Below are 13,050 nucleotides of genomic sequence, written 5' to 3' on the forward strand. Positions count from 1 at the left end.
ATTTTAAACATGTCAAACTGCACATAATGTAACTATTGTACACTTATATGAAAAAACATATTAAAAACTAACATTAAGTAACATGTCAAAATGGAAACGCTGACACTATTAACATGAAAAAATGCTTACACTAACATGTCAAAATGTTATCACTATTAACATGTTAAACTGCTAACATTTACAATGAAAATGTTAACATCATTAACGTGTAAAAATGCTAACAGTTAACATGTAGAAATGTAAACACTATTAACTTATCTTAAAATACTAACCTTAACATGAGAAAACTGTAAACACTAACACTATAAACATGTAAAATATGCTAACACTATCGTGTAAAAATGTTAACAAGTGCTAGCATTATTAACATGTAAAAATGCTAACACCAAGATTAAAAGATGCAAAGACTAACACTATTAAATATATGTGAAACATGCAAACACTTACATGTAAAATTGCAAATACAACAATAGCTTATAAAAATGTAATTAACTAATAATATAAACATGTATGCAAAACCTATAAACACTTAACATGTAAAAATGAAGACACCAACATGTGAACAAGTATGCAAAGCACTGTTCCTATAAACTCATTTAATCTGATGGGAAATGACACAAATAAAGCTAAAATATGCAAAAGTTCACACTTTTATTTCTGCTGAAAAAAATGGGTCTTGAGAAGATGGAATTTTATTATCATGTAGCATATTGTACATGTACGGAAAACATCACTAGCTGCGAAATTCAATCATGAAGACATAAATTCTTGAGCAAAAACACCCAAAAAAGTAGGTAAAATGCTCTAGGAATGATTTAGTTTCGAAATTTTGTCTATTAGTTGTAAAGACTCTGGATTTGGTCTCAAGATTATAAAATACTACGGTTCCTGCGTACAAAAAAACTGCTAGATACATTGTTGCAGGAGGATCTAAAATACATTATACATACATACATACATACTACAACATACTATCATATACATCACATAATACCCCATACTATCACAATCACATACTACCACATACTGTCACATACTGTCATAATACATACACTCTAACATGCTATCATATACTGTTACATACTGTCACATACTGTCACATACTATCATACTATCACATACAGGAGGATCTAAAAGACATACATAAGTTGAGTGCTGTTATTTTGTGTTGCAACCTGACCACTTTGCACAGCATCTTGGGATGCGATACTGAGTTACCTGTACTGAGTTATTCCACCAAGTTTACATATTGGCTTTGGATTTTCACAGACACTTTTGTTCTGTTTTCTTTCTTACTTTCTTACCCAAAACTTCCAACTGGAGCGACTCCGTATCGCTGCCGACTCCGAATCTCTCACATTTGTATTTGCCGATGTCGTCCAATGAGACGCCCAATATCTGTAGAATTGCGTTGGAGGATTTGGTGGTCTCCTCGTATTGTAAGACGTAACGGTCGTCGCCGGCGTTGTACTCCGAAGTCTTGCCCTTAAAGTTATACGCAGCTATAGGCACATCTTGCCCGTCGACCTCCCGCTCCCACTTAACCACGATATCTTGCACGGTCGACACAAAGGAGCAAACCAGTTCGGCGGTAGAGCCTCTTATAGGACTGTTGGAGGACACGGTTATGGAAGATTCTGGAAAAGGAAACGGCAACAACAGCAGACCAAGAGAACTGATCGATATTTCCATGAACTTATAGGCATTTTATTATTAAAGGGGATGCATATTAATATTTAAGTAAAAGGAGAGGGACATGTTGAAGGGATATATAACCTGGGCTCCCTCAAAAATGACACTGATATGGCACAAAAATAATTTGACTATTTTGTTAAAAAACATTCTTTGATGGATCAACAATGATTAGCAAACCCTCCAGTCCAGGCAAGATGCTAGACACTTGATCAGGTTGATGATAGATCTACTGTATGTTGCTTTGTGCAGTGCTTTACATTTCCGCTAACCTGCAATTGTTGTGCTTTCAGTTATTAATGCTTCAGTTACTTCAGCTCTACTGTGACATGTATATACTATAGCAATGGTAGGATAGTGTTCATTTGTTACTAATACGACAAGTTGAGGATAAAAGTTTTTTTTGTGTCAGATGAACAATCCATGTTAGCATGTCATCAAACTTTTCATCATCGATTTGGTGAGGGGATTTGTACATGGCATGGGACATACTTCGCACGATCACAATGTGATAATGTAACATTCCTCATTATATGTTTAGAGATATTTGCTGTCTCTCAATATATGTGGTTCTTACTCTTATTCTTTAATACTCTGATTCTTATGGAAGTGTTAGCTCAGTGGTTAACGCCGGTGCCTTCCAATCATAAGGTCCCTGGTTCGAGTCACTCCAAGATTAATGTATGTCGTCCAGTTACAGAGTTGTTGACAATTGACAATTCATTATCATGGACGTTAAATATGAAGAGACTGACTTCGGTCAGCTTGTGGCTTTGATAAGCCAATGAGGCTTCTTCCAAGTTCCTGCTTGCAGGAGGATCTAAAATACATACATACATGTACTAAATGCACTGTTTTACGAATGAGCGTCAGTCTTTGTGAAACTTAGATTTTGAATGCGCAGCACGTTGAAGATCAGCTCAATCTTATAACAATTGAATACAAGTTCAGGCTAGACAAAGGTTCAGACTTACCTCAAAGAAAGAATAACATCCACAAAAGACTGACCATAGAAAACGCTGTCAATTTATCGTTTTGCTTAAAACGTGTCGTATTTCAGCTACTCATGATCCGTGAAACTTTATTATTTGTGCTCTAGATATTGTCATAAAATGAGCTAATCAATGGCCAACAGGAAACCTCTCGATATATGCCACCAAAATTGAGCAGGATTGTACAGGCTATATATATAGCAATCACTGTGCAATACCAGTAGGAAACACATCCAAAGGAAATGAATGTTTTACTCATTTTTTAAGTGCACTCTAGAATCTGAACTGATATATCAAACTGATTGGCCCATTATCATATCCACAATATCTCCTTACGGTAAAACAACAGCAATTTTACAAGGGTGTACGTTCGACATTACGGAGTAAATTCTCCCTCCCCTTACCTACATGTGTGTTTCCAATGTCGCAGCATACTGTAATACTAGTACATTCAGCATACTACTGTACCTTACAACAGAAATGGCTTGTTTTCATTATATTTCACTGTACATATAACTTAAAGTAAACTATATTTTGTGTAGTTTTTACTTTTCTTTTTGAAGGTCGTCCGTATTGGCTCTGAAATTTTAGCCTGCTACAAATTGCTCCACGCTTTCAGAAGAACTCTCCTAGAGAGCCTCTGTTCTTCCAAACTAGTCCCATCCAAACTGAAGAGTTTCATGCATTTACATTCAACGATTAGATATCAAACTGTGGATAACTAACTTTAAGAGTAACAGTACTTTAAAACTGAGCATTTTGAGTATGGGTGACCATATTCGGATTTTCTAGCATATTTTGGCAGCATTAATGATGACCTGAAATACTTTACCTGTTTGAGTGCAAAACTGTAATAAAGTTACCACAAAGATGGTCATCCAATGGAAGAAGGCAGTATCCATCTTTTGATAAAAAACAATGACAGATTCTGAAATCAAAAAGGTAAAGAAATATTAAAGTGCAGTGAACATGGCCATACCTCACATTAGCCATACCTCACCATAGGAGGGAGGACCATACCGCACAACAGGGAGGACCATACCTCACAACAGGAACAGCCATACCTCACAAGAGGGAGAACCATACCGCACAAACAGGGAAGACCATACCGCACAACAGGGAGGACGGTACCGCACAACAGGGAGGACCGTACCGCACAACAGGGAGGACCATACCTCACAAGAAGGAGGACCAGACCGCACAAACAGTAACAACCATACCTCACAACAGGCAGGACCATACCGCACAACAGGGAGGACCATACCTCATAACAGGGAGGACCATACCTCATAACAGGAACGGCCATACCTCACAAGAGGGAGGACTGTACCGCACAACAGGTAGGACCATACCTTAAAACAGGAACAACCATACCTCACAAGAGGGAAGACCATAACTCATAACATGGACAACCGTACCTCACAACAGGGAGGATCATGCCTCACAACAGGGAGGTGTATACCTCAAATAAATCAGGGCCATATCTCACACTGGTCAGGGAGAGCCATATCTCACTATTAGGCTAGATACATATGAAAGTACAATAGTAGAGTAGAGACAGGTGAGTGAAGAGTGCAGCAAACATTAAATTTAGGGACGAGAGAACGATGTCAAATTATCTAAATCCGCCCAAATATTTAGAGATATTGAAAGGTCCACAAAACACAGGTGGTCTTCAGCTATCTTTCCACCAGCTACAGTCTTATAAACCTTGAAACGTTTTGGGCATTGATGATTGCACCTTTTGTAAACAGTTAAATACACCTGTTTACGATAAACAAACTTTAAAGGGCTCACAACAGCAATGCCAAATATCTAAACACAAAATTACTCCCAGTTAGGTCTCTTCACCAATTTTTCATTGTTCCTATGGAGTAATACCACTTAAAACCCTATTTAGTTGAACACAAATTTATGTCTGGTGTGACAGCTCAATTTATAAAGTTCTCAGCATTTCTATGGTAGCTTTACAGGTTTTCATAATGCAAAGTAAGTCAACTGAATCAAATCCACAAAGGTGGGGATGAAATCTTTTAAGTACAATCAGCTTTAACAGAAACCAACTTCTAAAGCTGAAAAAACTGTTTAACTTGGAAGAAAGGTGAGTTATGAAGCATGGTAATCATCTACTTACTGCAGGTCAGAACTTATTATAATATCACTGAATATGCATGACGCCCTAACTAGCATAGAATGTGTTGATGTACACTACTGTACTCTTGTGTAACACTCTGTATAGATAGATCTATACATATATATACAAATGACCTTGCCTGAATAAAGAGCCCTTTCAAAATATTTTTCAACTTTGTAATATAAAATTTGGGACTCACATATATCTAAATATCTATCTAGATCTATATATATTTTATTTATACAGTATATTTCTACTGACCAAGTCAGTGTTAGTCAGTAGTAGATTTAGTCTGTAGTACTTCCTTATAAGTATAATTTTCCTGTAATCATTTCATTTCTAACTAGCTAGTTCTTAGTTAAATCACCAGGCATACAATGAGTCTTTCTTGCCTCTTGGTACACAAAAGATATATCTTCACCTGTTCTCTGAGATGTCATCATCAATCAAGAGCGAGAAAAGAACTCTTTTCTCTACAGTGGACTATCGGCAATAAATATTTTTCACAAAATCAAAACTTTCTAGGCCATATCTCATAAAAGTTCATTGCGATACTTTATTTTCAATATTTAATAAGGTCTAGATATATACTGCTGATCTCATTATGGTAGCAAATATAATCATAACTTTCATTAGGCCTTATGTTATATTTTACACAAATGTGTAAAACTACATTCACGGAAAAATGGTGACATCGTTCACAGTTGAAAACTCATATTTTCATTATTATTATTATTATCATTATTATTATTATTACTAGCTAGTATAGTACTGTATTAATACTATTATGATTAGTTTGAAAATAACACTAGATGACAGGCAACCACACATGATCATATGGCTAGCCAAAATAAATTACACTACATACTTGCGTGGTAAACTACCTGTCATATTTGTAGCAAAGGATTGGTAGCCTACAACTTACAAGAATACTGCTATGCCTGATTTTAAGGTAGGCATAGGCCTATTTAAATGGTTGCCAATAGTGGCAGAGCCCGACCGGTTCACTCTACTTGTGAAGCTGTAACGTCAAGTTGGAGTCTACAGTATATTATTAGTAGTAATATAACCAACCTACCAGTATCACACGATCGAACGATTTCAGAATCTGCGAAAAAGTTTTTTAAGTCATGAAATAATCCGTGAAATTCCTCTTTGAATCCAAAATTTAAGAAATCAACAACGATACGGTTACAGTCCGGCCATTGTCGACGTTTTTCATGCACTTTAAATGTATTATTCCGTTTGCTAATCAATCACAGTAAGGTACTACATGGGACGTCGCGATCGTCTGGCACTGCATGCGCGGGCTTACATATATACACACAGCACTGGACACACCGATGAAAATTAAAACCACGGAGACGTACTGAGGATTGTAAATCAAAGCACTAAACACACAGAAGGCTAAACATGTGATAAGGTAGTGTTTCTGAAATTCGGAACAAGATTGAAATGTGTAAAACAATTCTCCAAATGCCCCCACACGTTTTCACTTTAATATCTGTAACAACGTATAGGTATTGTCCAAAATCAAGAGTTATTAGATTTCCCTTATTTTGCATTTGATAAATCCAAACAATTCCACGAACAACAACCACATGCTCTAACTATTCTTGCTATTCCGCTCTTCATACGCGTGTATAATATCCGTTGCCTAACCATCGCACTTCATACGACCTGTTTAGTGATCAAAAATCAACAGCAGACGTTTGAAAAACTTTTCGGAAAATTAGAGGACGCCCTTCCAATTTCAGTTTTTGTGTCTAATCCTGGTGTCAAGGAGTCGATATTAATCTGCTCGTTTGTTCTCCTTTCTCAGATCAAAAGTAAAGTATGAAATGTTTCCCGAAAGGTAATGACGGCGGTGTTGGTCCTACCTGTCAAGAGCCGTATATGGTGTTGTCCAGTGAGCGCTAAAGTATCTTGACTAATCAAAAATCGTGCTGGCCAAACTCTCTCTATATGCGGCACTGTACCTGTAGCGCGTACAATTTGTCACATGGTTATACTCGTAATGTGTAAGGTTGGCATGTAATATACATTCTTGTGTAATCGAATGAGAACTTAATTTCAGAATACATCCAAAAAAATGTGTGCTCCTCGTACGTCATCGCCAAGCAGTAATTTTCGTTATAGATATTTCCATTTTCGTGTATTATATTTAATGCCAACTTTAATACGTTACCTCTGTCAACATTATGGTACTAACCTAAAAAGCGTCAGGTACATTGACTATGGTAAAGAGGTTAACAATTTCTGCATCAACACAACCGGCTTGTTTTTAACATTTAAAGACTTATTAACTACATTATGTTATCAACATTTACTAATTTAATATTACCAAGTACAATTTTATCGCGTCTTTGAAAATTTATTCTACCTGTTGAATGTTTTTTCTAACATTGAACAAACAGTGCAGACCCTACGACTCTAGTAATAGCAACCTATCTAAGAAATGACAGTCTAGCCGTTGCTGGCCAAATAACAAAGTCTTTGGCTTTGAGTTCATCGTTCCTGTATATTGCCGTGTTGGAAGAATCTAACCGTAATAGTAATTACCGACTTTGCAATCCGCATTATAGTCATTGCAGACTGTGCAATCTACGGTCCCTCTTCACAATTTTTCAAGGTCGGCAAAAGTGTCTCCATAGGTTTCCCTCTCAAGGAAACATGAAAGTAATAAAAAGCAAATAGTAGAACAGATTTTAGGTACGATAGTTACTAGGTTTTTAATTAATTTTTTATTTGGCGGGGGGGGGGGGGGGGCTTTGCTTTGTGTGTTGATGGGAATTACATTGTGTACGAAAATTGGTTCGATTGAGACAATTCAGACCTTCAAAGAACCGAGATTTGTTAACAACTAACGAAAACTTATGGTTCTTATAGCTAATAATTTACATGGTTATGACAATGAAAATAGAAATAATAAGGAGTGTTCATATTTCCGACTTTTCATGGTAGTGTTTATATGGTGAAATCATTTGCAAAGACCTAGAGACCACATTACTTCGAAGATACACTTTTATAACTCGTTGTGGAACTGTATGGTGCGTACTCTCTTGTTCCGGTGTTAAAAAACCCCAGAGGAAAGCGATAGTTCGCCCTGGTGGTTACGGGAGCTAGGGTGAGGGTGGGCAATGGCGTTAACCTTTAAAGCAGCATTTTGCGTTGGGTCGCTTTTTTCCACTTTTTTAACATGTGCATCGATTTTTTTACATGTATCAATCATAAAACAGCAATCTAAGATACCATCCAAGTTTCACCCTGCCAAGAGCGTTAATTAGCGAGTAATTAACGATTTATGTCGATAAATGAGAAGAGTGTCCTCGACAAATTTCACAGTTAAAATTAATCGCATACAATTCCGCCAAACCCACTAGTTTGAATTCAACCAATCAAAGATGCAGGTTTAGTTATGAGCCGTTGCTAAAAATAGATTCAAGACTTCGCGTTGGTTGTACCAGGGAGTTGTTATGCAACTCCCTGGTACAACTGCCATATAGACTGTACACAAATCAAGCGTGGTGTTATATTACGTATCTGTCAATGACGTTCGTAGTGTTTAAATATTCATATTGTGGGCGAGGTTTATTGGGTTCCCAACGGAAAATATCTTGGAGAACAACAAAGTTGAAAGTTGCAAATTTTTCGACTTTTATGCCACCATTTGAAGTAAAATATAAATAGATTAGCTAGTTATGTATGTCGTTATGGCAAAGTGGAATCAGTGAGGTTGAGAAAAATCATAGAAAATGACGCAAAATGCTGCTTTAAAGTATATCACTACTCCTTTGATAGTCATCTTATCGTGCAGGACTATCGACTTTAATAATAGAGGGCGACAGAGACATCTATCGGAGGAAAATTCTTCCATCTGCTCTTGTTAAAGTCTGGTCGGCCATTAGTGACCATCGTTTGATACGAAGTAATCATTCGTAACTGCCAATTTACTTACCATAACTCGGGTCTGAAGCTTGCGGTGAAACAGATTAATTAAATAGATGGCCTTCTACGTCTCAATACGTTTATGATCGTACAACACTCGCATCTTTATACGTAATGCATTCAAAGGTTTCATCCGTGAATAACGAAGTGTATTTTGTCTCTATAATACTTTTCCTGTTTGCTCATATTCTGCAGTTGGCACCAACTCACTTTCTGTAAACTATTTGGGAATGGCTGACTCTACAAATTCCCAATTCTACCAAAAGTTCACATCAACATCGTATCCGCCTCCCCCCCCCCCCCTCCCCCTCTCCAACCGCCACCTCTCTCCGTTATAGCCTTTTTATGATCATTGTGTATCTCGAAAAATATACCAAATATACTGTGATATGTTGAAGTGTGGCGGAATTCCTTTAAAACTATTAATGTACAATCACTCACTCTCTTAACATTTACATTGATAAGCTACCTAGAATACATGACAGCTGAAAATAAAGGATGTTCTCAGTTTGCTGAATATCATTAACCTGAATACCAAGATCATGAATGGTGTAAACTTCATTTTCAGAGAGTAATTGCACAACTTTAACCCTCTCCCTTACAGACACTGACCCACAGAAAGTGTGTTTACCTATAGCATTAAATAATCCATCACGCAACTACTGCCTGTGTTACTTGTTGACTTCTTTAGCTAGAATGCGACACTTTCTTACCAGTTATTGCTACTTCCTCCCTGCATATCATGTGAATAGCGCGTGGGCTTTTATTATGTTCTATATTGTGAAGGTTACTCGCTGAATGCTAAAGACTGGGCATATTGCTTGTCACGGTCCGTATTCACGTGAAGAACAAAAATATTTTTCACCTCGAAATGATTTACAATGGCTACATATGGCAATAACCCTCACTCATTCAAAATGCTCACCGAACCCAAGCTTTAGTTTGGGTGTAACCGACCTTGCTAGTTAGTTCCTCTTTCGTAGACCGCGCTGGTAAGACCTGTTACAAATCAACCTGCTTGATTCAACAGTTTGCTGCTACATTTTGACAAGTTTCGAGCTGCCTCTTGGTTCAATCGCTTTGTTCCTCTTACCAGCTGACTTAAGTGTGTTTTCTCTTGTTAGTGGATCCCTACATTTGTCACCAGTCACCAGCCTAGTGCACCATCTGTACCGATACATCACCAGTCTAGTGCACCATCTGTACCAATACATCACCAGCCTAGTGCACCATCTGTACCGATACATCACCAGCCTAGTGCACCATCTGTACTGATACATCACCAGCCTAGTGCACCATCTGTACTGATACAACACCAGTCTAGTGCACCATCTGTACCGATACAACACCAGCCTAGTGCACCATCTGTACCAATACATCACCAGCCTAGTGCACCTTCTGTACCGATACAACACCTGTCTAGTGCACACTCAATACCAATACATCCAAACGATACCAGGCAGACAGATACAAGTCACGCCAGCAAACTGTAACTGTTAGTGAGTATAGCCCAAACCAAATCAGTAGTCTGCATCATTTTATCTATTTGAGTCGGTTAACTAAAGTTTGCCGTGTCGACACGTTAGTCTACTTTTGTTATCATTTTGTTAAATTGTTTTAAATATAGACCTATTCCAATTTTTTTATAGCCTGGGTAGATTGAAATTCATGTATCAGGATGTTTTGGTTATGGCATTGAACATTTCTCAGCAATTGACTGTACAGTGAAGATCAATTAAGGCCACTTAAGGGATTAAATGTTGCATTTCTCGGATCTATAACATAAATTATAAACATTGTAGATACAAACCATGGTCATCTACATTTTCCGTTGTTGTTGTTTTTTGTTGTTGTATAACACCCGGTCAGTGTTCCAACTGCTGTTTTGTGTGTTTCATGTAATTTCTTTGTATTTCAGATATATATATATACCTATTTATAAATATATATATATATATATATGTATTAACATATATATATATAAATATAAATATATATATATATATATATATATAATATATAAATATATATATAATATAAATATATATATATATATATATGTTAATACATATATATATATATATATATATATATATATATATATGTATATATATATAATATATAAATATATATATATATAATATAAATATATATATATATATATATATATATATATATATATATATATGTTAATACATATATATATATATATATATATATATATATATATATATATATATATATATATATATATATATTTATAAATAGGTAAAATGACATATGCCAATTCTATGACTTATCCAACTTTCTATTGTTATGTAAAGCATGACAATTAGCTAACACTTTTTCCCTTGTATCCGTTTCGATATCATCCGTATACCTTCATACTGAACTCCTGCACCCCACCAAACAGGTCGCAAGTGTGTGTATATAGTCGCTCATGATTGGTCGGAAAAGTTACTTCATATACAGCTTCACTTCAAGGTTACGAAAAGGTCTGCATACAATCGTTACAACGAAGATATACCCGTTCAAATTACCTTTTAGCTGTTCGTATCTTTATCTTCATTATAGTCATTGCAGACTGGGCAATCTGCGGTCCCTCTTCACAATTTTCAAGGTCGGCAAAAGTGTCTCCATAGGTTTCCCTCTCGAGGAACCATCAAAGTAATAAAAAGCAAATAATAGAACAGGTTTTAGATACGATAGCAACTAGGTTTTTAGTTATTTCTTTTTCTTTTTGGGACGGGGGGGGGGGGGAGGTTGGGGCTTTGCTTTGTATGTTGATGGAAATACATTTTGTATGAAAATTGGTCGATTGAGACAATTCAGACCTTCGAAGAACCGAGATTTGTTAACAACTAACGGAAACTTATGGTTCTCATAGCTAATAATTTACATGGTTATGATAATGAAAATAGAAATAATAAGGAGTGTTCATATTTCATATAAAATTGTGAAAATCTTGTAAACACAATATTTCAGGAAGGGAAGCTTGGACCAATCACATATTTAGTATGTAGTTGTGACACGTGATGTACAAGTGCCTATTTTTGGAGGTTAAAGGTCATTTGGAGTCACCAGTGGTTTGTTTTATAATATAACGTATCTCCCACTGACCAGCCTATTAAATAACATGTGCGTTACGCCTCAAAAGAATAGGAGATGATGTTGCCAATTGGAATTACCTTAAGGGCATCCGTAGATAAGAATCAGGAGTCACGGCCAAATCTGCATTGACTTAAGTGTGTCGGTAACTTATGGAGCTTCATTGTTGTTCTCCCTGGCTATACCCTACAGCATATAGTGTGTCACATTGATATAGGAATATTCATGTAGCATCATCGAATCACACTGCAGTTTTGCTGTCTGGTTAGTTTTACCTTTGCCGACTGAGGAGATCAGACGGAACTAAAACGTTTCATGTCTGCTGCCACCTCTTTGTGCCGCTACAACGGCATTAGAAAGGTGCGACTGCAATGTAAGAACTACTGGTTTTATGCTGTCCCCGGAAGAGGGGGGGGGGGGAAGGTTTCTTAAAATTAAGATTTGGATAAAATATTAGCTTAGTTCAGTTTAGTCAAGGTTTCTATGAAAAAATGATCTCAAGGCCATTAAATTATGTTGCATTCTTAAAATAAACATATCAAGCATCAACAAAATTCCCATTGCCTTTAGTTTAGAAAGAACCGACTCATCAAGCAAATTATTCCATTCGTCCACTTACCTCGAAGAAAAATATTCTTATGAACTTTATCATCTACGACAAACATTCTGCAACTTAAAACGATTAACTCTATTGTTCCAACTACATGAAAAAGATGCTTCGAATTAATTTATCAAACCATGACCGATTTTGTAATCCAGAAACCTGACTCCTATGTAGGGGTAGGGGTGGGAAGGTCTGGTGATGTTCATAGGCGTAGGAGCCTCATTTGATTTGGGGGGGGGGGGGCTGTAACGACTTGCCCAAAAATATCACTAAATTTTGTTCGCGCGCTTCGCGCGCGTCCCACATATTAATGTGCATATCATATAGGCATCCATCAGTTATTACATCACCTGCCAATAACATAAAATCATTTTTCGTGTTATTACCCTTCCATATTGGTTGGAATAATTGGGGAAGCCGTTACAACAATAATGATAGTAATAATAATGTAATTTTAACCATTGAAAAACACATTGCAAATTCTTCTTCTTTCAGTAGGTGCCAGTGGCGGAGCTAGGGGTATTGGTCGGGGGGGGGGGGGAGAATGGTCTGTATGGGGCGCTTTTGACACT

The 13,050-nt window shown here is 36.7% G+C and overlaps 2 protein-coding genes across 9 annotated transcripts in view; one reads left to right on the forward strand and one right to left on the reverse strand.

Moving 5' to 3' along the window:
* The window catches only part of LOC139976947 (nephrin-like), a 157,158-nt gene extending 144,488 nt beyond the window's left edge, over positions 1-12,670 (reverse strand). For 2 of the 6 annotated variants that reach the window (XM_071985849.1, XM_071985848.1), the window contains exons 1-3: positions 5,897-6,286; positions 3,517-3,612; positions 1,305-1,637 (exon numbers count right to left, since the gene is read on the reverse strand). In XM_071985849.1, the coding sequence (XP_071841950.1) occupies positions 1,305-1,637; positions 3,517-3,586 (403 nt within the window). In that variant the 5' untranslated portion in view covers positions 3,587-3,612; positions 5,897-6,286. Of the gene's footprint in view, positions 1-1,304; positions 1,638-3,516; positions 3,613-5,896; positions 6,288-11,306 lie in introns of those variants that run through there. The other 4 variants (XM_071985846.1, XM_071985847.1, XM_071985844.1 and 1 more) reach the window with 4 other exon arrangements.
* LOC139976945 (uncharacterized) overlaps positions 9,731-13,050 on the forward strand; it is a 45,972-nt gene continuing 42,652 nt past the window's right edge. For all 3 annotated transcript variants that reach the window (XM_071985839.1, XM_071985837.1, XM_071985840.1), the window contains exon 1: positions 9,731-10,265. The gene's annotated coding sequence lies outside the window, so the exon portion shown is untranslated. The remainder of the gene's footprint in view (positions 10,266-13,050) is intronic.

Source organism: Apostichopus japonicus, chromosome 12 (genome assembly GCF_037975245.1).
Source record: "Apostichopus japonicus isolate 1M-3 chromosome 12, ASM3797524v1, whole genome shotgun sequence".
Lineage (NCBI taxonomy): Eukaryota > Metazoa > Echinodermata > Holothuroidea > Aspidochirotida > Stichopodidae > Apostichopus > Apostichopus japonicus.